The 24,849-nt window shown below is 42.8% G+C and overlaps 1 protein-coding gene across 1 annotated transcript; it reads right to left on the bottom strand.

The window, feature by feature from the left end:
* Window positions 1-977: 977 nt before the first annotated feature.
* On the bottom strand, window positions 978-22,606 carry C8B (complement C8 beta chain). Its single transcript, XM_027748809.2, has 12 exons — window positions 18,748-22,606; window positions 17,406-17,556; window positions 16,203-16,344; window positions 15,555-15,696; window positions 13,207-13,339; window positions 12,144-12,341; window positions 9,827-10,067; window positions 8,643-8,771; window positions 7,729-7,892; window positions 5,386-5,539; window positions 3,517-3,585; window positions 978-2,149 (listed from the first exon to the last, which is right to left on the bottom strand). The coding sequence occupies exons 1-12, from the start codon at window positions 18,837-18,839 to the stop codon at window positions 1,998-2,000; spliced, it is 1,767 nt and encodes a 588-aa protein (XP_027604610.2). The 5' UTR covers window positions 18,840-22,606; the 3' UTR covers window positions 978-1,997.
* Window positions 22,607-24,849: the final 2,243 nt, after the last annotated feature.

The following is a 24,849-nucleotide window of genomic DNA, read 5'->3' on the forward strand; positions in this document are numbered from 1 at the left end:
TTCAAAAACTTGGAGGAATGTCATCCTTCACACAAGCAGTGACCTCTTGTGTGAAGGATGACCCAAAATTAATCTCCTGGCAAATTTCTATCACACAAAAGATATCACAGCTGCACAGTGGAAAAGGGAAATGTTTTGGGTTGGCAGCTAAATTGTGAAGCCCATAATGAGTATAGAGCACTCATCTTTTACATATGCAATGTGCTCTGCCTTTCTTAAAGCTGTCACAGAAACCTTGTCGATAAGTGTGGAGGCGGCATGAGGGCTACAACTAAATGCATGTTCCATTGTTCAGATGTCAGAGAGCCTGAGCTGTTCTTATAGGAATTACATTTAGACAACATCAGTCTGAAAGGGGAGAAACTGGCAATACCAACCCACCATCACCAGCACTGCTAAAAACCCTCAGAAGAGTGTTTGACCTTGCGGATGTTAGAAGACTCACAACACTCATGAACAACTTTGCACTGATGGAATTGCTTTTTGGAGCAAAGCTATTTATGGTTATTTTACAGCAGGCCCAGCCAAATGTCTTTGGAAAAATCATTAACCACCAACAAAGCTGTAAGAGGCAAGTCCCCGGAATGATCCAGGCTCAGGTTGGTCACGACATGGTGCACAATATTCTAAGTTCCTCTGATGTTACATCTGCATTATGATGCACAGCTCCAGGGACAGTAATAAAGGGCAAACCATTTGCTTTGGCTCTTTTCATTAGCAAACTCTTTTCAAGTCAGATGTCCTACCCTGAGCGGACTAGCAGTGTAGCTACTGAAATACAGACTTCGATGGGATCAAACAGATGAAACAGAGCCTGCCTGGGACAGAGGCAGCTACTACAGGTAGAACACCTCAGGGAATGTACAACCAATTGTTCCAAAAAGTTCCATTTATCCCAGAGAACCTGTGGCTGCCCCATCTCTGGAAGTGTTCAAGGCCAGGTTGGATGGGGCTTGGAGCAACATAGGATAGTGGAAAGTGTCCCTACCCATGGCAGAGGCGTTGGAAGGAGATGATCTTTAAGGTTCCTTCCAACCCAAACCCTTCTGTGACTGTATGATTATGCTGGTGCTCATCCCGCTCCAGCTGAGGGTCCTGGCATCCTGGAGTGACATCCCTAGTCAAGATACAGCCTCTCCATCAAGTGTAGCCATCTCTCCTGCTCTCCAATATCCCCAAGCAGCAGAAGCAGCAGCTTTCCAGTTCCTCATCCATCCCAGCTGCATCCCGCTGTCCTTCCCTCCCCTTCCCAAGAACCAGAGCACAGATGTATCTGAGCATACCAGGGTGCATCTGATATTTGGTGTATCTCTTCTACCTCAGAAAGGCCAAGGAGGAGGCTCATCTCCTACTGTGGTAGGAGAAAAACTACTGTATAGTCTCACAAGGCTTTGGTGTCACCATTTGGTTTCCACTCCTTGAAGACGATTTCTCATATGACAGACAATTTAAGTTAAATTCAATAAATTGGGCAACTGGGGTATTGAGGCACAGAGGCTTTAAATGTCACATTAGATACTGTTGTGCTCATTGAGATTTGGACTTTAACATGCTGTATTTTGCTCCACATGACACAGCTGTCTTCACAGAAGCTGCATATTAGCGCACATTCTGCCGCGCTTCAGATCAAACAGTCTTTTCTTATCTCAAAGGAACCTTCAAAAACAAGACAGTACAATTTAAAATCGTGCAGCTACCAAATACGGCAGGAGATAAAGCTTGTCTCAGTTAGCCCATTGCAATAAAGACAGGGAAAAGGCAAAATATTAAGGTCAGTAAGCACATTCAATCCCATGGGACAATTGCAAGGCATGTCCAAAGGTGTGATTCATAACACACTCTCAGCTCCCAGTGTCTTGAAATGTTTCTGACTTCAGTACACTTGGATGAGACCCATGAGCAGAGAGAGGCCAACTCAGAAAGCCAGTCAGGTGACATCTTCCCAACCAGTTTTCCAAATGCCCATCACTTTTTTTGTAAGTTCCTAATGATTCCCTCTAGCAATTAACTGTCTCCAAGTCTGGCCCTGAGCACGATGAACCACCATTCTGTGGGGTAGGGTTGTTGCACTGTCGTCTTCTTGTTCTTTGACCTCCCGAGCATGGAGACCAGCTGGCCCAGCAGCCCCAGTTTCCACTAATAGCAGCATCTGGAAAAAAAACCCAAAGCAGGAAATGATTGTCAGAGTAAGGCAGGTCTTTCCATGGGAAGAGCTGTCAGCTTCCATGAATCACATTTGAATACAAACAGTTCTGCCCCTGTCTAACAATATACTGGAGTCATTAACAATGAGTGATTGCTTTAAAGATGTTAATTCTTTGTTCAACATTTCTGGTGTTTATTCAAACTACACTTTAAGAAGACACAAAAGAGGACAAAAAAGGTTAATTAGATTTATATTTTCTTGTAGGATGTTTCTGTCTCTGACTTAGTCCAAGCCTAGATAAGAAACACACCAAGTAAACTTGTCTCAGCCACGTTTTGAGGTGGGAGGGGCAGTGTTAGCACTTCAATGAACAACAGCTTGACTATTCATCTTTCTCTCCATTGCTTTTCCTATTACACTGATTCTTCTGGACCCTGAGCATGTGAGTGACATAAATTCAAAATCCTGAGAATTATGGAGGCAACAGATAAAAGGAGGAAAGGGGCGTGAGAAAGGAAGTTCCATGTTGACAAGTGGATGGATGTGAGTCTTTGGGAGGGTTGGATGTGACTGCACGTGTGATAAGCAGACTGAAATAAGGTGTTACTCTACAGTTTAAGGTTCCACGGACTTTTCTAGAAACACCTATAAAATTGACCCCCTGCTTGGTGAAAGCTTGGCTTAAAATGCATTTCAGCCTAGCTTAGTTAGGACACAGCCATACAGAATGAGTACTGGATAAGACTGTAAACAAAGCAGTGATAAATGCACTGCATCAGACTGGTGCCAGAGCTCTGGGTGCCTGGGATCTGGTATTATTTAGCAAATAAATTAATGAGCTGGAAGAAGTAAACAAAATGATTAAATTCACAGATCATCCTAAACTAGAAGGAGTTAAAAACATCAGTCTGGAGACAGCAGCAATATCAAGTGACCAAGAAGCATTAGTAAACGCTTCAAAACAACATAATAAGATTTTAAGATTAAAATGCATGGTAGCATATCTGGGGGACAACAGTTTGCAACATGCTGGCTTATTCAAAGGGAAAAACTTAGGAAACAGAGCTGTTGGAGGAGACTTGAGGCTTGTCATGGATTGTCAATTAGGCAGAAGTTCATATTTTTGATACAATTGCAAGGCACGTACATGCAGCTTTGAACAGCAAAAATAAACTCTCCTCCTCGAGAGTGCAAAGAAATTCAGAAGAGGGTGGGGAAAGTATATCTGTCACCTCTGCAGATGTCAACTAAGCCCTGGTGCACTGGGCTGGGCAGACTGGGGACAGCCAGCGCTAGGCATCACTCCCCATCCATCAGCTACACTCCTAATGCAGCTGGGACTGTCTCCTCAGACCTGGGGTCCCTCTCACCTTTTCTCTTGCTGATCTCACAAGCGATGCCGCTGTAGCCAAGGGGACATAAGCATTCACATTCTGTTCCTAAAAGGAAGCAGAGATGGTGGGAATTAGAGACTTCAAGTCACATTTCCCAGCAGACGCTCATTTCTTTTCAGCACTTCATATTCTATGAGGAAGGGAGAGTGGGTGAAATGCCATCATTTTTCTGCAATGTTGAAAGGATGAAAGAGCAATAAAGAGGGGAGCTGTCGCTACCCTGCCACCCCTCTTGCCTCCCCAGCCATTTCTTCCTGCCACTGCACTGTAGCTCAACCTCCAACACACTGGAGCAGTAATTCCTCACACCAGGGGTCCACACAGCCCCCCTGTTCCTCTCCAAAAGAGATCACAGAATCACATAATGGTCTGGGTTGGAAGGGACCTTAAAGATCATCTCGTTCCAACCCCCCCCACCATGAGCAGGGACAGCTTCCACTATTCCAGGTTGCTCCAAGCCCTGTCCAACCTGGCCTTGAACACTTACAGGGGTGGGGCAGCCACAGCTTCTCTGGGCAACCTGTGCCAGGGCCTCACAACCCTCACTGGGAAAAATTTCTTCCAAATGTCAAATCTAACCCTGCCCTCTTTCAATTTAAAGCCATTTCCCCTTGTTCTGTCACTCCAGGCCCTTGTCCAAAGTCCCTCTCCCGCTCTTTTGGAGCCCCTTTAGGTGCTGAAAGGTGCTCCAAGTTCTCTCTGGAGCCTTCCCCTCTCCAGGCTGAACAATCCCAGCTCTCCCAGCCTGTCTCCATAGCAGAGGGGCTCCAGCTCTCAAAGCATCTTTATGGCCTCCTCTGGTCTCCCTCCAGCAGCTCCATGTCCTTCTTATGTTGGGGGTCCCTGAGCTGGACACAGCACTGCAGGTGGGGTCTCTAGAGAGAGCTCTTGGTAAAGCTGAGAGGGAGCAAACTGCAGCATCAGAAACGAGTACCTGGGACAGGAGTATCCCAGCTTGGCTTTGTGGCAGAGGAAAAGCCCACATATCCCTGCTCTGGCTGCCCAGGACTGCGATGTGCATCCCATGTCAGGAACCCAGAGGAGAACTCCCACTTAAGAAAATAAATGGTCATTTAAAACCTCTTGTTGAGAAGATCCTAAATGAAACGCTAACCTGACTCAGCTCCTAAAAAGTTATTTAAACAAGGGTCATCATGAGACAAATCCTTGAAGTGCTATAATCAACTAGGTGGTACCTGAAGTGATCGTTTCTGCATTAGATACAATTTGATGATAATGATTCTCATCAGGAATTTTGCAGATGCAGATTGGAATTAGGCACTTGACAAAACGGTCCCTTTGTTAGAAGCTCTCATCACATCATCTATGTCTGTTTAGGCAGAGCAGTTTTCATTGAATTTGATTATTTTTTCCCTTCATTTTTAAATCACAGCCTGCTTACAAAGGAGGACAGCTTCTATCAGAAATGGGGGGAGGTGGTGGTGATCACTGTACTTGGCACTTACATGGTGCTTTTCATCTTCAAAACACTTTTACAAACACTAATTAATGCTGAGACAGTAGTCACTTCTCCAGGAGGATGGAAGCAATCTTAAAAGCAAGGGAGGAGACTTAAAGATGTCAAAGGCTTTTTTTAAACGCATAATTGAGAAGGAACAAATTCTTCCATAAAAGTGATACAAATGGTCACTCCTATTAAAAAGACGCATCCCCTGACTTTACTGTCTTTACTCACCAGGACTCTACAAACAGACCAACTTTAAAAAAATAATTACCTGATAAAGAAATGACAGGGGAAACTAAAGAGCCAACCTTCCTCGCTCCCCACAAATTCCCAAATGATTTCTCTTAAGAGGGTAAAAAAGAGGTTCAAAATCCTTGTACCTCGCAGGAAGGGGGTGCCATTGCCCTGGCATGGAGCACAGCGACAGGAACTGGTCTCCAGCTGAAACTCATCCAGAGCCCGTCGCAGATTCTCTTTTATTGTGATTGCACTGGCAAAGTCATTTGGAGTCACCAGCTGATACAGCGGCTCTGCCTAAATGGAGGCAAGAAACTGCATTAATTTCCAAGTTCAAGATGCTGTGAACATCACAAAGCTCGGTGGTGGCACAGCTGGAGAGGGAAATGAAGGCTGTGTGGTACAGGCTCCAGGTTTCCCATTACTATTTACTTAAACCTTGTGAACAACAAAGCCACGATGTCAGGAGTACTCAGAAGGATGCTCCCCTTGGTTTCCAACACCAAAGCAGTTGGAAATGTGTAAAAAATACAACAGCCAAACTGTTAGTTAACAAACAAGCAAAGTTTCACAGGAGTTCCATTAAATCCTTTCTCATCCATTTTCCTGATAAAGACATTTTTAGATGAGATTTGCTCAAACTTACACTTTCTGAGTGATCTCTTACTCTGATCTAATAAATGTCCCCGAACACCCATCCACAAAAATCTCCTCCATTCCCTCCACAGCCCCCCAACGCTGCCAGAGGCATCAGCCACAGACATTTACATCAGCACCTTCACCTTCACCACTTCTGCATTTCAAGGCTGATTTCTATCTTTATGGAGCCAAGATAAGAGTTTCCACTGTCTTCTAGAAGGGAGAGGATTTGATCTCCATCTGCGGATTGGGTTGGTGGGAGAAGACGAGGGGATGCACAACATGGTGAACATGCAATAGGGGATCAAGGAGACTTTGGTTCACTCATTATTTTTCTCTTGAGAACAACGGAAAGTTAAAGTGGGGTCTCAATATTGCCAGTGGGACGATACTGCCACGTGTCACCAGAGGATCCATCCCAAATTCCCATCCTCACTACAGAGATGTTGCCATACAGGCCACATCAACAAAGTAAGCATGAAAGATCATCTTTCTGCCATCACAGGCTCAAACTACAAGAACTAAAGAATGTTTCAATAAAAAAATACTAATTTCCTGATGCTGTACATCCACTCTTCATCAATTATCTGTGATCCATACTTTGCTTTTTGAATTCAGATCATACAAATGAGGAAATACACTAAGAGTGACCTGCCAAGTCCCTTCAGCAGATGATTTATGAACTGATTTGCTTTAGTTTTCCCTAACTAAGCATTCTTGGGCTGACATTTAGTCACACTTCACTGGCACTTTTGATCTTCAAGCCCCACAGGGATATTGGTATGGAAATGAAGATACCAAATCTAAATTACATCCGTCTGAGGTTTTTCACTGGGCAGCCTGGTCACTGATGCCAGGCAAGACAAAGAACGCAATAATTTCTTGTGGGAGATTTTTCTGTGCATGGGATCTAGTGCAGAGGGTTGCATTTCTCTTGCCTCCTGCCCTGAGACCTCCCAGTGCTTTTTCTGGAAGGTCAATCCACAGCACACTGGGGGCTTGGGTAAGACACCTCTGCTGCAAAAAGTGCCACACAGGCACTGGCTACATTTCCAAATTACTGATTTTTTGCTTGCTTCATATTTTTAAAATTCACCTCTTTCTTGAGAAACAGATGCTTTTCAGAAATATAAGTATTTTTGCCTAAAACTAAATTTTACAATAAAAAACAACCATACAGCAATAAAATCAACTTCCACCACTACCAGTTCAAACCTCTGTTTAAAAGAATGTCCTCTTGCACCTTTGTACTATCCACTTATTTTGACATTTAAAAAGATGAAGCAGAATTGCTACATACAAAGTCTGCTTACTTTTTACACTTCTAAAACTCTTCAGGATCAAAAATCCTTGACTCTTCAAAACCTAACTTCTCTTTTTAAGGTTTAGCTGAACTGCACAAACATCCAGGCATGTATGATGAACTATTTGACCTTCTGAACTGAAAGGATTGTTGCTAAATTGTCACTGGTTCTCACAGAAGATGAGAAATTTCAAGAAAAATAGAAGTCCTTATAAAATCTATGCTGTCAGAAATATATTTTGGTAAGTTATACACTGGTAAAAGAGAAGGTGGATTGTCTTGCCTGTTGCTTGGCATCAGCAAAGAATCATATCTGCACAGCCACATTACAAGGGTCAAAGCTATTCACTCTGTGTACTTCCAACCACACTCTTTTTAAAGCATCACACCTTTGATTTCCTGAATTCCCAATCTTAGAGAAACTATGCTGCACAATAAGGTCTATTATTCCTCTGGGTTTGTTTCTTTAAATCTTGTTTATTTGAACACAGAGTTCTCCAAGGTGCTCATCTAAGTAAGGCTGAATGAAGTGATGGATAAGTACCTTTAGCTTTATGATTTCAGGGTTGTACTGTACAGCATCTCCCCACTCCTGCATGAGTGCAGCTGTTGGCAGGTTTTTGTAGGCCAACGTGGTGATGTGTTCACTTGCTCCGCCACGAACCAGGGCAATGAAATCTTCCACATACTTTTTTTTGGAGGTGCTGTCTGCAAAAACACATTCACAAAGTGGCCAGTTCTGCCCAGTTATGTCTTTGTGGACTGCAGTTGAGATACAAGCTAAGAGCAAAATACCCCTGCACAGGATCCATCACAGTCAGAGGGCAAAGGAAAAATGCTACAAGTGCTTCACACCTGGTTTCCTACAAAGTGTGTCCTATGTCCCTCCTGATCCCTTGTAAGAATACTCCATGCTCCTCTTCTGCACCTTATGTCTCTCCCCTAAATTTCTACCCTATGGTTATAAGCTCACAGGTCCACCCACAGCTCCTCACCACCAAGAGTATTGCTTGTTCTCCTCCATGTATTTTCAGGTGCACCCTCCTCCCACTGCACACCCCCAGCTCCCCACATTCCCTGAGGCTCCTACAACACCATTACCTCCCTTTTTAGCCCATCAGAGCTTTTTTAGGTGCAAAAAGGGGCATGCTGGGCTGCTCTGCTGAGAGGTGGGGGATTAGTAACACAGCAACAGCCAGGTGGGTAATGGTTGATCCTTCCCTGCTTTTCCTGGGGATGCTGAGCAGATATTTACTCCCTACTCAGTAAAGAAAATCCTGGGAAAAACCCAAGCTTTGAGATATCTCCCCCTCTGTTAAGCCTGCCTGGGGTTAGTCAGCAGACTCAAAAGTGGCTGGGAGGAAGTTGGGAAATATTTCAGGCAGGCAAGATCAAAAAAATCTTCTTTTCATTATGACAAAGGCTATAAATGAAATGGCAGAAGTGTTTCATGCTTACCTCCAATCTCTTTTAAAATGGATTTACAGCCAGCTGCATTTATTCCAAGCCTCACATAGACCTCATCAATACTTGCACCAATGTTAAAGCCATTCTGGGTGCATTTTTGGACATCGCTCAGAGAATAACCTTAAATACACAGCAAAAAAATGTAGCATTTTAATACAACTGTTTGATGGTTTATACTCATATACACAGAAAACGGACCTAAAAAACCCTGGTGAAAACTTACAGCCCAGCTCAGTACTGGGGACAGTGAGAAGATGTTGCTACTGCTGCAGGATCCTGATCTAGGTTGGAAGACACTGATGGGTGGAGCATTTTGATGCAAACAATAATACACATTAGTTCAAGCAAATGTGGCTTGTGATGGGCCCACACCAATAGCTGAAATTGGGAAACAGTGTTAAAATTTGAATATGTGAAATCTGAATCTAAATTCTGTCCCTCGGGGCTCTATCTGACTACAGGATAAGGAACTTCCTCGACAGCAGAGCAAACAGATTGAGCATCACCTACAGCAGAGTCCACTAAATGCCTTTGCAAACAGACAGCGGAGGCAAGTCCTCACTCCCATGCCAATGAATAAATAACTGAGAGTGCAGCTATTGATTAATGTCACATAGCTTGCTCTGTCCTACACAACAATCATCATTTCTTGCAACAAAGGAAGCCAGAGTCAAAGAGCAAGAGCAATGTCAGGCACAAGAGTCATCCAGCAAATTATTTACTGTTTCCTACATGCCGGAAAAGCTCTCGAGGCTAAAGGTGTTTCAAAACTGCCATTTGAAAGGCAATGGAAAAAGAACTTAGGTGAAGGTTTTCAAAGCTAACAAAAGTGTTAAGATCCATGATTCTCATTCATCTCAACCTCTTGTCAGCCTCCAAAATGTGTCATCTAAAACACTTGCTAGTGGGCCCTTCTTTGTGAACTGGCAGCACCCACAGCCTGACCACTAGACAAGCCCATGATGCTGAGAATGCTTTGAAAACCTCTTTATTCACTGCCATAAAGCACTTCTACTCCCACATCCTGCAGGACTTTTTTCAGACATTGTTAACTCCTTCTTCCACCATCTCTCTTTTCTCATCTCAGACCTGAGCCATCACTGTGTGCCTGCAGGGGGGTTTTCCCACGAAAAAACCGGTCCCAAAGCTCCTTCGCAACCATCAGATGCACATACCTGCCTTCTGGAGTTCGTCGCTGTTCATGACTAAAGTATATTCGTAGATGCCACCGACAGTGGCCTCAGTGATGTAGTGGGTCCCGTAGTCCCTGTAGAGCTCCCTGTACTCCCCGTAGCTGTACTCTGTCGGGAGCTGGCGGAGCCTCTGCAGGAACTCGTAATGCAGCATCAGGGCTCGGGGCTTCAGCTTATAAACAGCAACAGCCAGCTCAGAACGGGCATGGATGAATTTGCTGGACTACATGAAATGCAGAAACACAAGAGAATCCAGAAGAAGTGAGAGATGTCATTCTCGTGACAGTGTGTGGTTGGTTATTTGCTCTTAAACAATTAGCGCTGGTCAGGATTTATCAATTTTACAGTTTGCAACTGGAAATCTTTTAACTTTGCAAAAGCAAAATTTTTAGTGGTAAAGTTTCTGAAAGTCAGGCCACTCTTGGGACACAGGAAAAGGCAGGGTCCAGGCTCTGCTCTGGCATACCCAGGATGCAAGGACGCAGCAGCACCCCACGAGCCTGCTCCACCCATAGTAACACTGACCGGCCTTTGTCTGTCACAAACTCTCTCCTGAAAAGTTCTGACATCTGAAATCATGATTTATATGTGAAATGGTAATTCTCTGGCTAATCCATATTCATATTTCATAGAATATGCTGTTATCAAAACTCAAAGGAAAGAAGACAACACAAGCACTCCCACATACATGCACACGTATTTGTATGTCTCTGTGTAGATATGCGTACATGGACAAATATTATCTCCCCCCTTTCTGGCATAAAAGTCAGGAATAGAAGATTTCTTTCAACATGTTCAAAGGATTAAATGTCTAGTTGTTTGAGCCAGCAGGATGAGCACATCAGGGAGGGTTCAATACAGAACTCTGCAGCTTATATAATAAAATCAAGACTTAGGATTGGGTTTCTTTTCGGATATCTATTGCAAATGCTTCTTATATACCTCTGATTTTGTTGTGGGAAATGCCACTTTTCAGGAAACAAATGCAAGTTTAATAGCAACAAGGAATACTTTGCCATTCCTGAGTGTACTTCATACTGAAGGGAGACATAGATCAGTGATACTATTAAACCACTGATAAGAGCTATGTTTGTTTACAGCAATAACAGATGAAACAAAGAAAGCAGATGATGATGCACACTATCTCAGACTCAATCTCATAAAGCAGTCCTAGGAGTTACAGATCTCCAGCCAGCTTAAAGCCAGCCTCAGCTCACAGCTGTGACCAAACCTCCGAAGACAAGACTGGAAGTGATGGTGCCTTTTCTATTTCTTGGGGTGTGTGTCCTGCTCTGATGAATGATGCACGTGGCAGACAGATCACATCAGCCAAAGCCAAATGGCATCGGTTAGTCTATAATTAAGCCCACGGAAGGCCTGCTAGCTGTTTTCATTCTATGTTATTGTCAGGGCTGCCCTACAGTGGAACAGCTTGGCCTTGCTGTTTGCATTATCATTTACCACACAACAGCTCCTGCCTTGCTGAACCCACCTAAAAACAGAGATGGCCCTTCACGTGTGAGGTGATACTCTGCAGGGATCACACAGACAACAGCCACCCGTACCCCTGACCAGTGCCTGGACTGCATGTACAGGCGCAGGAATTCCTGGAAGTGCAGAGATCCTATTTGCCCTCCTTTCACCCCAGATATCTCACTTAGTTGCCATCACTCACCAGTGGTTCAAAGGGGAACTCTGGGCTCTGGGGTTCAATAGCTACACCCCGATTCTACCTCTGCAGATTTCCTTGGAGGAGCCACTGTGTTGGCTGCACTTCCAGACTGCTTTGGCATCAGAAGTAAGAACCTCTCATGACCCAGCACCCATGGCCACGTGGGGACTGTCACCTGAACATCTCCAAGTAGCAAGATGACTGTAAGGAGAGGAGACCATTCGAACAGGCTGCTTAGTTTCACTTTTTTAAATGGTTTGACTACAAACATCCAAATGTGGATGCCCAGCAGGACACTGCACAGACCACACTCAGTTAGAATCATAGCATATCCACAGATGAAAGGGACCCAGGAGGCTCACTGAGTCCTCTCAATCATTTGTGGTTGATTCCAGAGGTTAGGCAGCTCAGTTCCTGGCTGAGACGTGAATGGAAAAGCTCCTGGATGCCGTAAACACAAATGAAGGCATTGTGGCTGTAGAAAAGACTTGACCAAACGGCAAAATCTGGTGGGGGAAAAGATTTCATTTATCCCAGTCATGGCTGCTGACCTGATGATGAGCATCAAACTGGCACACACACACTAACAGATAACGTTAGAAGAGAATTAAGTGGAACAATGCTTACAGTTGAAGAAAATCTTTTCATCCTCTGAATGAACTTCTTGAACCTGTTGTCATTTGAACTGTAACCGAGCTCAAACAGTCCTGGTATTTTTATACCAAAGCTGAAGCTTGACTGTGAAGCCTTTGCCTTCAGGACATTGCTTTCATAATTTGAGTAGGAGTCATATTCAGTCATTGTAAATTCATATTTGCCTTTGGTCTAAACAGAAAGGAAAAACAACATGTCTCATTTCCTGCATAGTGATTGTATACCTGAAGCATGAGGAAGGAATGCAGATAGAAATATACTTGTGAATTAATGCTTGCACTTTGAAGATGAAAAGCGTTGTATAATTGCAAAGTACTATTATTATTAACACAGATACTTCAAGAATACTTGATTTACAGCAGCAGGAAAGCTACTATCTGCTCCATACTGCAAGGTCCTCAGGCTTTCACTTAATATGTCAATCTTATGCAAAGAAGGTGAAGTCTTAAACACAGGCATCAATTAAAGTATGAATTCTAAAAGGAAAAGGTTTCCTAGTGGGCAACACTCAAAAATATCATGCTATGTCATCAAAAGCATTAAGGTCAAATATATAATATTTGAAATATAGCTTTGATGCACCACAGATACAACCTTTCATACAAAGCACATGGTGTGCTGCTCAGCCCTCAGCTGTTGTGCAAGGGCAGCTTTCCCAGCCTGGCTCTTAAGGCACTCCACAATTCTGTCTAAAATTAACCTCCCCATGCCCACTGGGTACCTTTTGGGGCCTCTTGGACACTTCTTGGCACTGGGAAGGTAAGGTTCAGCTTTTGCAATGATAAGATCCAAGGGAACACTGTCACCTATTCCAGTGCACATGGATATTATAAGGGGCTGTGTTCAGCATCATGGACTATGTGGAGTACGATCATGTTCTACAATAGGGTTAAATTCACTCTGATCCTATTGGGTGTCAAGAATTTTTTGTAATCTTTTATAAAATGATCTCGTAATGAAGCTTTGTTGGTTTTGTGCACTAAACCTCTTGGAATATATGTATGTGTGTTTATTTGCAGATAAATCTGAGACATACCTCCGGTGTATAGCTTTCTACATTGTATGGCTTTCTGAATCTTGTGTCCATGATATAATGGGAAGAACATGCCCCAGCATAGTACCTGTGATCAAGAACTAATCCTTCCAAGTTGTTTGTGAAAATATTTAACCTGTAGATGAAGCATAGCAGCAAAATTTTACAATATCATCAACTTAAAGGTAAACACTAAATGCCTTGACTGAGAAAGGCAAAAGACTGTTTTGTTTGGCTGAGGACTTTTTGTTTCACACTTCTTTATTTTGAAACCCAAAAGAAAGTTTTGCCTCTTTCACAGTCCAACCAACCCAGCTGCTGCAGAAGAACTAACTAACAAGGAAGCAAAAGGCAGAGTCAAATTTTGACACTTGATAAATATGAAGGGCAATTTTCAGCACCCAGCTATGAATGACACCAGTGTTACTGCCACCAGCACTGGTAGCTTTTGTAGTCTTTGCTGGAACTCTCAGGGACGAGCAGAACAAACCCTCACCAGCCAAATCCTCACCCTGTCAGGCTGCCCACCCTGAGCATTGCCAAATGCTCACTGCATCCAGCAGGAAATTTAAAGACAGGTTTGCCAACCCACGTCATCAATCCAGACCAATTTTTAATTCACATTTCTTTGTTCTGGTTTATCAGTCATGATCTTTGCCAGGTTGGTCAAGGATCAACCAGAGGTCAGTAGAAGAGAGAAAAAATTGTCAGGGTACAAGAATAAAGGTAGTCAAGGAATTGTTCAACTAATCCTTGAAATCATGGGGAAGTTTTTTTTTATTTCATTGGATGATGGAGAGAAATCTGCTCTAAGAAAAGATGTAGCATTGCAATCTTTTTAGATGAGGAGATTAAACTCCATAACATGTTCTTCCTATTGCTGCTGGTGGGATGTATTGCAGTAAAAACCCTTCTGTTGCTCACTGTCAGGACACACACCACCCTCGTGGCACAGAGCTGAGGACGTGGCACTCACTTCCACAAACTCAAATGGTTATAAGTGTAAATAGATAAAACTTCACCAAAAAAAAGAGGATAAATTGCTAGTAGTCCATGTGTGTCCCCATTAGCGTTCCAGGACTCTGTTGGACCTGCCTCTCCTTATTTTGGGGAGAGAGGCTTGCATGATAATGACTCTGAGGCTGTAAAAAATTAACTCTAATTTTAGAACAATCTGAAAAGATGGGAAGTCCACTAAAAGCAAATTACTGAGCAATTGTAGCTTCAAAGAGATGAGAAGCATGTTCCTATAATAGTCCAACATTATTTTTAATTTTGATTAAACTCAGAAGTACAAAGCATTAGCAATGACATGTGCAGCAGCCATATCTCCAGAGAATAACGAGGAAATTATAATTTTTTCCTTGCAATAGGAGTTTTTCTTTTCCTTTTTTTTTTTTAATGTAAAAAGCATTTTTTCCTGCAGAATGAGAAAAAACTCTTTTCACACAGTCTGATCTTACAGAAAGTTGTTACAGTCTTATCTTGTAAAAGCTGGATCAATTCAGACTTGGATTTTAATCCCCACAAAGCTGGAGTTTGCTAAGATGCATGTTAACCCTACTCCAATCAAGCAAAGCCCATAAATTCCTCCATCTTTCACTGTTGTGAAAGAAATCAAAGAAATTTTGAACTCCCTCTTCCTCCTCCAAATCAGTACATGGTAGAAAGATACAAACCCATAGTAAGGTTCATATTTTAGGCAATCCAAGGTACTGATTTCATGGAATCATGGAATGGCTTGAGTTGAGGGACCTTTAAGGCCATCTAGTCCAACTCCTCTGCCATGGAAAGGAACACCTTCCACTGGACCAGGTTGCTCCAAGCCCCATCCATCCTTGAACACTTCCAGGGATGGGGCAGCCACATAATCTCTGGGCAGCCTGTGCCAGGGCCTCACCACCCTCACAGGGAAGAATTTCTCCCTAATCTCTAATCTTAACCTACTCTCTGTCAGTTTGAATCCATTCCCCCTTGTCCTGTCACTCCAGGCCCTTGAAAATAGTCTCTATCCATCTTTCTTGTAGCTCTTTCAGATACTGGAAGGCCACAGTTAGGTCACACCAGAGTCTTCTCTTTTCCAGGATGAACAATCCCAATACTCTCAGCCTTTTCTCATAGAAGAGGTGCTCCATTCCTCTAATCACCTTGGTGACCATTCTCTAGACTCACTCCAACAGGCTGATGTCCACAAGACTTTGGATGAGGTTCCCAAAGGTTTTTGGATCCTAACTCACTTCTGGATACAACAATTGCTAGAGCTTTTCTCTGGTCAGTGTTTATGTCTGAAGCCACATAAGATCATTCCTAGCCTTAAGTAAGAAAACATTTCGTGCAAGTCACTGACTTACCCTTTTGCCAGATTCTCTATTCCCCAGTATTGTTCCATCTTCTGGTCACACTTTTTAAACACCTTTTTGCAGTTTTTTTCATCTGACTGGTCCCCACAGTCATCGTCCCCATTGCAGAGTAGCCTCCGTGTAATGCATCTCCCTAGGATACAAGGTGTAAGACCCACATAAAATAACCTATGATCATACTCTCTGACTCAGTCTAGAAACAAAATAAAAGATTCCTGTAACGAATGGTTCAAATCTAGTTGGAAAAAAAATCTTCATCTGCATGGATCACCAAACTCTTAACTGCTCAGTTTTGCTCAAAACTCTCCTAATCTTAAAATTCATTGCTCAACCTAGAAAGAATGTCAAGGATGCCCCAGTGCATGTTCTCCTGTTGCTGTCACTTGTGCTACAGATTTTACTGATATAACTGGGTTTTAATTTCCTATTTGAAGATGTAAAGACATGCTTTAGACTGACAGATGTTGGCTAATGGACTCACTCAAAACCACTGATGCAAACACAAGCATGGAGCCGGGTCAACTCCCGACATCCCTTTGGCCCAGCAAATCCTTGTAAAAGCAGAAAGTTCAGCAGAGTGGTGTCAGAGATGCCACCTGAGCACCTCCACTTCCCTCTTCCCACTCCACAAGTCCTTACCTGTGACTGAGCACACAAACCCATCACATCTAACTTTATTCCTGCAAGGACTATTCGTAACACAGTCTTCGGTTTCTCTGTCAGAGTGATCACAGGGATCTCCATTGAACTGAGAGGGTTGTTCCAGGTGGGCAAATCTGTACTGTGATGAAATAAAAAATATTGACTCAAGTGTACAGAAATTGTGAATTTTACGCTTCTCTAGTTAATAAACAATCTTTGTGGTGTGGAAAACTGATCTAAGGGTACTGTCATATAAAAAAAAAAGTGTCAGCAAAGAAAGTGTGACATTAGTAATGTGCCTAGTTTCAAAGGTTTCTGATCTGCGACAGTTTTAATTTTATTAAGGAAAGATTGAGGACTGGAAGGGATGAAGGAAAGTTTGCTTTTCTTTGACAGTTGCTTTAAATGAGCCTGACAGGGTAGTGCAGGACTTTGCAAGAGTAAGGAAGGATTCAGTTCCATCTCCTCTCTTTCAATTAGCACTGGTAACGACATCCCTTGTTATTTTCTGTCAGTGTATTTACTTGCCCCTCTGTATCATTAGGGATTTTTTTCCGCCCACAACACTGCTGTGAAGCAGTCAATTACTCCATCCAATATGTTAGCCCTCCTTTTTTCCCCAGCTTCTAAGATTAACTCTTTGATACGAAGCTTCACTCTTCCCAACTCCCATCACTGGTTATTTCTGCTTAAGCCTGGGAACAGCTTCTCCAACTCATTAGCAGAGGTCTCTCTAGCAAGGGGGATTTTGCTCTTCATGCTATTGGGATCATTACTTTCATTTGATGGGGCTTCTCGGGTGGAAAACGCTGGCTGGCAGACAAGAAAAAGCATCTTAATCCTGAGATGCACCAAGTGTCTCCAGGTCCCAGAGGGGACCATTAGTGTAGATGGTGCCTTGCACTAATGCTGGAAGAAAAGGACTGTGTTGGAAAGTCCCTGCAAAAGCCCAGATTTTTACCAAGCCTGGGCTTACACCTTCTCAGGACAGAGAGGCACCCTGGAAAGTACTGGAATTACTGGGGTTGGTGAGCTGAAGAGCCAAAAGCCACCTGAAAGCAAAAGCCCACAGTCTCACCCTTACAGGACTTTCCTCAGCAGCCTCCTGTATGCCCAACCCCACAAATAATAAAGACAAGGCTCAGAGGAGATTCTGCCTCCTGGTTTCTCAGGCTTCATGCCTAGACCACAAACACTCACCCTTTTCTTCTGGCAGGGATCACACTTGCTCCATGAGGACCAGGTGGAGAGCATGCAGTCGCGGGGCTGTGGCAGGTCACTCACGGATCGGATGTGCCTGCTGTTGGCCACGCTCTCATTGGTGCCACTGAGGTTAAGGGACTCTTCACCACTGTGCTCAACAACACGAGAGCTTCAAGGTGTGAAACTACCAATCTATAAGGAGCAACTTGACCTGTACCTGTGCAAAACTACACACTAAAGAGAACTAACACTCGTTAGACCCCATCAAGTTTTGCGGGCAACATCTAGATTTCAGTTCCCGTTCTGTACTGGCATTGGTCCTGTATGAAACCTGATTCCCTCTTCAATGTCCAAGAGCCGGCCCAGTTCTCTACACCACCACCATGAGAATAACCCTGCATTCAGGAGGGGTGACTGCAGGACACATATTTGATCAAGTCAGCAGAGGAAACTCAACCCATGACCCTGCAACCTGAGCTTCACCTCAAGCTGTGCAAGCCCTATCAAATTACCTGGTCAAAATCTGCATCATCAGTTGCTGCCCTTGCCCCACGGTTCCCTGTTGCTTGGTGCATGGGTAGCACTTTGGTACCTCACTGCCATACATGATAAACAGCTCCAAGGTGAGGCACCTCTGTGACAAACACCAGTCCCAATGATAAGGGCTGGTGTGCACTCAGCATTTTTGAAAACCAGGCTTAAGTGTCTCTCTTTACCGAGCAGCCTATTTTTTCCCAAGCTGGCCAAAGCCATTAGTCTTAGACTCTGTTCTCAGTTTACAACAGGGAGTAATTAACCCATTAATCCCTTTCAACCCCATAATGAACCTGAACCCCAAGTGTTAGCCTTTACTTCACCCCAGCCACTATCTTCCCCCTCATGTGATAACTGTCTCCAAGGTTTCCACAATGCCAGAGCTAAAATGGAAAGACTACAGTCACAGTTCTCTGAAGGAGCAAAATGTATTAAGGCACCAGCGAAAGGAACAGCTATCAGCCACATTCTCACTATTTACACACTCCAAGAAAACAAACCCCTGTCTCCCCAGCACTCTGTTGGGCAGCTAGCATGGGAGAAGGCTGCACGTTGCAAACAGTTCCCTGTTACAACACGATTGTGGCAATTTGTCATCTCAAATTTATCAAGAGGATTACTTTTCTGAAGGCAGACACATTGCACTGTGTTGACTTCAAAACAATGTCTCTCGCTATTCATTAGAAATACAGAAATCGCTCAAGACAGCAATTACGGACCACACAACACAAAAGCAGAGAGGCTGTGCTGATCTGACTGTTTATCTTATCATCCCATGGACGTGGCTTCAGAAACAGTCACTCACCCAACGCAACGAGCAGTTTGGATGCCAAGTACAGCACAAAGCAGCAACAGTTTGACAGGGTACAGGGTGAACGTGGTGCGTGTTGTGCTCATCGCTCCCAGGTACCATCAGCGACTCGAAACCACCACTGTTCCCATTCCATCTGCTAGTGGGGGTTTGAAAATTGTTCACGTAGTAGAAGATAAATTACTGAGGCTTTTTCCCCACCCTGTAAACAGCAGATGACCCAGCACCTGGCAGGTTCACAAGGTAAACGTTGCAGTTGTTAGCACACGGCTTTCCGCAGGCAAGCAGGGAGGAAGCAAAGATCTGTCTGGAAGCAATTTACACTTTCATTTGTAATGCTCCTTTCAAGGGATGGGGAAAATGAATATTTCAACAAATGAAACATATTTGAGTCTTGGCAAGAAGGAAGTGATAAGTAAACTCAAGTCGGCTTTCTAGGAATAGAGTGCAAAATCATTTATTTATTGCTGCTTTTCATGTCTGTCTTCCAGAGGAAGGCCAGACACGAGGCATAAGCACTCATTCTTACGCCTCAGGGAAAGCCTTCATCCCGAGAGTGCCCTTTGCTGTCTCTCACCAGGGCTTGGGCTCGTGGTGCTGGGGAAGACAAGAGCCCCAGCTCTAGCTGGGCCACTCCATAGAGATTTTCTGCTCCATGTACCTGTTGAGCCCATGGAAGCCTGTCAGGTATTAAATTAAATGATTTGGTGTTTTCTAGGTACTATGTTGAGTCATTCTCTCTCTTAAATGATCCCACCAGGTTGAGAACTTACCACGGGTCGATTCCCATCAGTTCAGCTGGGCTTTCAAAAGCAGATCAGGACCTTCAAAACCCTGCAGAATGTCTCTTTAGTTACTTGTTGAGGCAGCCTTCATATCCTGCCACTTCTCCCTTCTTTTCGATTCCTGGGACACAATAGTCTTTCCCTTCATTTTCCTAATTAGTCTTAACCTACAATGAGCATCTTAGATGGAGAAAAGTTCTCTGAATAGTGTTTCCCTGTACAAAATGAGGAATATCACTGTGTTTTCCCACCCTTCCTCTTGGTGGACAAGAAGAGGTTCTTCGAAGAAGACACAGCCTCACTCTGTGTGCAACTATGGCTTTTAGCAGCACAGTCTCTCAATGTGGGATAAATCTCTGAGTGCTTTGATGATACAAAGAATAAATACATTTTAATTTTCTCATTATGGGAATGATAGATGCTATATATAAAATGAATCATATTCACTAATACAAAACAAATCTGACAACCTCAGTGCCGTTACCTGGCCAAATGCTACACCCTAATGTGTCACAGTTACCTTACAAATGACATTATTCTGCCTGTGAAGCCATGTCTCTGCAAAATAAGCAACTGGCTGCGACATCTTTCTGGTTTGGCAGCTTGATGATAACAATTTAACACACAGAAGCACATTAACCGAATCCTTGTAGGAATCTGCTCCAAATAAAAGATTGTATTTCAGGCAGCCCATTTTTTAACCCAGAGTTACTGAGCACACAGTTAGTGATTAACAGCCCTCTAGACATGGAGGACAAACTGTTAGGGAAGATGACTTAGGCTGTGCAAAGCTTTCTGTTTGCCTCTTTTGCCTCATTTTTTGTTTCAAATGACTTTGCCCCAGCCTGAACCCAAGATGTGCCTGTGTGATACAGCTTGCTCAACCTTTGACACAACTGATTCAGTTAATCATTTGTCCATAACAAAAAAAAAACCAAGAAACAAACTAACAGAAAAGACCTTTCCATCCAGAGGACCTTTGCTGGCTGGGAAATACAGTACACATCCAATATTTCAACATCAGCAAAAGATTACTAAGATTATATATATAGAGCACCCTCTAGATTTAACTGCAAACCATGACAGTGATCCCGGCATGTGGAATTCTCCAAGCAATCTGCTTCTGTCTGCTGCTTGTCTTTGTTTGCTGCCTCTCACCATGCACATCTCAGTGGTGAACACGCAGAAGGAAGTGGTGCATTAGCAGAAGGAAGTGAGCTTAAAACAGCAGCAGGGACCCAGGAGAAGGAATTCCCTACACATTAACATACTTTTCAGAGAGAACTGAAAAGCACAGTCAAGTTCTACACATAGTTTACAATCTGGTTGAATTAGAGGTAGCTCTAACACATAAAGTTTATGACAACAACCACAGCTCATTTTCTGCTTCCTTGGGTCCATGGATCAGCGGGAATGTTACCCTGTAACAGTGTCCTCTTCCCCCAGTCTTGCTGCTCCTCCGTGGCTAACTGTAGTAGTTATGTCTGTCTGCTGAGCTGTTTGTAAGTCCCAAAGCACTTAGTGCTAACAACACTGTAAGTCACTGAATGTCGCTTTCATCACAGTTGAAAATGAAGCCTTGCTTGTGCCCACTATGAACATCAAGCTTACAAGTGCAACACATCCTTTGCAGAGTTCATAACCCCAACTCAAGCTTGTGACCCCTTGCTCTCTGTAAACAAAACCCATACAGTTTCACCAAACATGATGTTTTTTTAAAATGGCAGTTTCCTGTTCAAAGAAAAACTGTGAAACTCATCAGAGGCGAGAGACCCTCCCTGGGAAACGTCAGACTGGAGCCAGCAAGCAGCTGTTCACAGTACCACTAGTCACTTTTCAAAGAGAGTTTCTTTTTCTCCTTCTCTGAGGCAACTTTTTTATTCCCTGCTTTGGAACTCAGAACACATTTCCTTCTGCAGAAGAACACAACTGGCTCATTCAAGGGTAAGAGGAAGCTTTCCACCAACTTTAATGGTGAAGAACGTAAGATGGCAAACACATGGTAAAATTTAAAACTAAAGAATGTTTTCAAATGTTTTCTACAACTGACTCTATTGCATCACACTTTTTCTTAATAATACAGTTATTTTCTGGTGCTGAGGCTGGTCTCTGAAAGGCCCTGGACATAAAAAACTCACCTTGGTGAGCTTAATTCTCCTCTTCTGGTTTTTGATTCACTAAAAATAATGCCTCATAGTGACTCAGGCCAAATCTGGCACAGGTTCACCTACTCTGAAAGCTCTAAGGTCTTGTGAAGATGGTAAGACAGGGAACTGAGTATACAAAGAAAGATAACCCCACGATGCCCCATCCCTTGTCTCCATCTCCTCTCCATTAGACCTCAAGATAACACACACACAAACTCATTTTCAAACTAGAAACAGCATTTTTAAAAGAAAAAAAACAAGACACTCGTAATCTGAGTATGTCAAATAGTACAAAATTTACAAAAAATGCAACATATCACAGCATTGTAACTTCTGCTGATTTCAAATACAGCTGGCTTCTGCAACTGAGAGCCGTTCTTAGACCTCTAATGACTGTTAAAGAAGACAAAGATGCCAGAAAAGGCTTTTTCACAGCTAGTACCTGGCAATAATTCTTCCTAATCCTTTATTTTCACAAATGTCTGAGGCTGAATGGACAATGATTGCTGCCTGTTAACCTGATTTTCTTTTAATCTATTGTGATTTCCTTTCTTTGTTGGTGAGAAGTATTGATAGAAGTGGTGCTACAGGAGCAATGAAATAGGGCTGAAAAGCCAGCAAACAGTATCAGATCTTAAAAGACCTTTTTTAAAAAAATACATTCTGTATCTGAAAGCCCCTTGAATGGGCAACATCTGAGGCTATTCTTCTCATTGAGATTTTTCAGGTGCTGATAAAACATTTTAGGGTGATAGATGAGCCACAGGGCAAACACATCCATTGAGATAAGACTATTTAAAGCTCTAAAAACTAATAGCCAGAGAGCTGTTTCACTAATAGACCTGATATTTCCTGCCTCCAGTAGAATAATTTTAGAAAGAGACAGGCAATGTCACAGGTACTCAGGAAATCGTATCAGGGTATCTCCCCATATTCCTCACTGTCAAGCTGAAATGTATAATTCAGTTTCCCCACACTTTCAGACAGCAAGAAAAAAACAGCCCTTTATTCTTCCCCATGCCAGCTTTACCTCAGGTATTTAAAAACAACAAAATAAAGGTTTTGAATTGGGCTGATCCTAAAGAACAAATCAGTATAAGACCTTGCCACAAGAGAGTCGACTGAAACACTCTTAAAAATCATAACTTTTGCAATAGTATCATCAGAGTACAGCCAGGAACAGGAGATGAGTCCCACTGATGGCACATAACAGGAGCAGAACTAGAAGCCAGGAGCAGTGCCTCCATTTTCTGGTGGTCATGTGGACTTTCCCTTTGTTCATTCACCACTGTGTGCATTCCACGCTGGCTTAGAGAGGTAATTGTAGAGAACGGACTCAAATCTCTGTAGAAAACTGCCAACAGATATCCCCTTTCATTTCTTTGACGTGATACTCTTCTGACTGAGAAGAGCATTTGCCAGAAGAGTAAAAAATATGAACTTGACAGGAGTTCTTTAGAAAGCAAAGAAAAGAAAAAAGGAAACGTTGCATGAAAAACATATCACAACCTACAAACAGCCAGAAAGAGGTTAACTTCCCTGCTGCAGCAACTGTCACTGACTAGTGATTAAAGCACATAAAACATTGCCTTTAATCCAACGTAAGGGAGTTAAAATTGCATATTCCCAGTCTATACAATCAATTGCTTTCCCAGAAGTCACTGACAGGGAAAAGAGAGATCTGTCAGCGTTCTCACTTCTGTAAAACCGCAGGCTGATTCTGCAAACTGTTTGCTAAATAAATTCTCATTACTGCAGGAGATCGTGGCCTTAATTAGCATTAGTTAAATTGGGACCATTTCTTGAACTAAGCATGTCTGAGTTGGATACTCTCATAAACAATCTACAGACTCCTAGTGTGCTTAAGTTACAGCAGTATTAATGTAATACAGTACACAAACACAGCACAGAAAGAATCAGACTTTTTTCCCCTTCTGAACAATGCCAACACACAGCCAGGTCCTTCCTACTTCAAGATTCCTCACCACTGCCAGATTAGATCTCAAACCTGCTCCTTCTGAATTTTTAAACCGAGTTTACATAGCAACTGTGCAACATAAGCTAACTTTTCTGATTTTTCAACCATCTTCACAGTGAGAGTACCAGAAGAATATCAACAAGAGTAGATTTGGCCTGTATTGTAAAAATGCATTTTCATTTAAATACATGCTTAGTTATGTCTTTTTTCACTGTAAGTTAATTATTTGTAGCTTATTGAGAACCAGAGATCATGTTCTTCCTCCCAAGGACATCTGAACACAGTTAGCCCACATACAAATCAAAATGACATTAATGCTGGTGTGCTTTCATCACAACAGAACGACCTTTATTCTTAGGTGGGATCCAAGTATTTCAACAATCCTCATTGACAAAGGCAATCAATATTTCAGCACGACCTACTGGGCATTTCTGGTGGATGAGACATCAAAAAGTAGAAATACGGTAAAGTACATGTGCACGCATTCATATCTCTCTCTCTTCCTGTATATAAACATGTATTTCTTACCCTTATTACCTTTATTGCATTACCCTCTTGGCAAAGAATGGTACTGTTCCTTCTCAACCAAAAGATCCAGTACTTGGTACCTCTGAATATCAAAACATTATTATTTTGCATGTGGCACTGAGAGTTTCACACCAGCAAACCCTACACATTGCCCCAAGCAGCAGAAAGGTCCCACTGATACAGAAGGTGGTATAATTACCATGTGGTACTGGATCAAAGCTTTGCTTTCAGTTCTGTGCATATTACTGGAAATTTTTTGGGGGGTTCTGGTTTCAAAACTGTCATGTTTAAATGCACATTTTTCATTTCAAATCTTAATTGAATGAAAAATGTGACCAAAATAAATTTCAGTTTCTCATGCCACAAAGGTACACCAGCTTTGGGAGCATCAAACAATGTGGCCTGTCCCACGAATGTGTAATTTTGCAAGAGGTGATAAAAATACCTACCGGTTTGGAATGCTCATCCTAAAACACCCAAAAAGGCTGAAAAAGTGGAGGCAGCAATTAAAATCAGCAAATTACGTATCTGCAAGATAAGCAACACTTAGTGTTTAAGATAGTTATTCCCCAAATTGAGGATTTTCTCCTTTCCCAGATACTTCTACTGTCAAAAATACTGTCCATGCCAAACACCAACACCACACTGTAAGAATGGC

Source organism: Pipra filicauda, unplaced genomic scaffold, assembly GCF_003945595.2.
Source record: "Pipra filicauda isolate LSUMZ 115617 unplaced genomic scaffold, ASM394559v2 scaffold19_size4547281_pilon, whole genome shotgun sequence".
NCBI lineage: Eukaryota > Metazoa > Chordata > Aves > Passeriformes > Pipridae > Pipra > Pipra filicauda.

Bases quoted from the DNA above. Each gene is read 5' to 3' on its own strand.
- C8B (XM_027748809.2), bottom strand. From the start codon at position 18,839: ATGAGCACAACACGCACCACGTTCACCCTGTACCCTGTCAAACTGTTG. The intron at 16,345-17,405 runs GTGAGTGTTTGT...ATTTCATCACAG, and splicing joins ATCCCTGCCAGAAGAAAAGG to TACAGATTTGCCCACCTGGA. The intron at 7,893-8,642 runs GTAAGCATGAAA...GTGTTTTTGCAG, and splicing joins CATTTTAAAAGAGATTGGAG to ACAGCACCTCCAAAAAAAAG.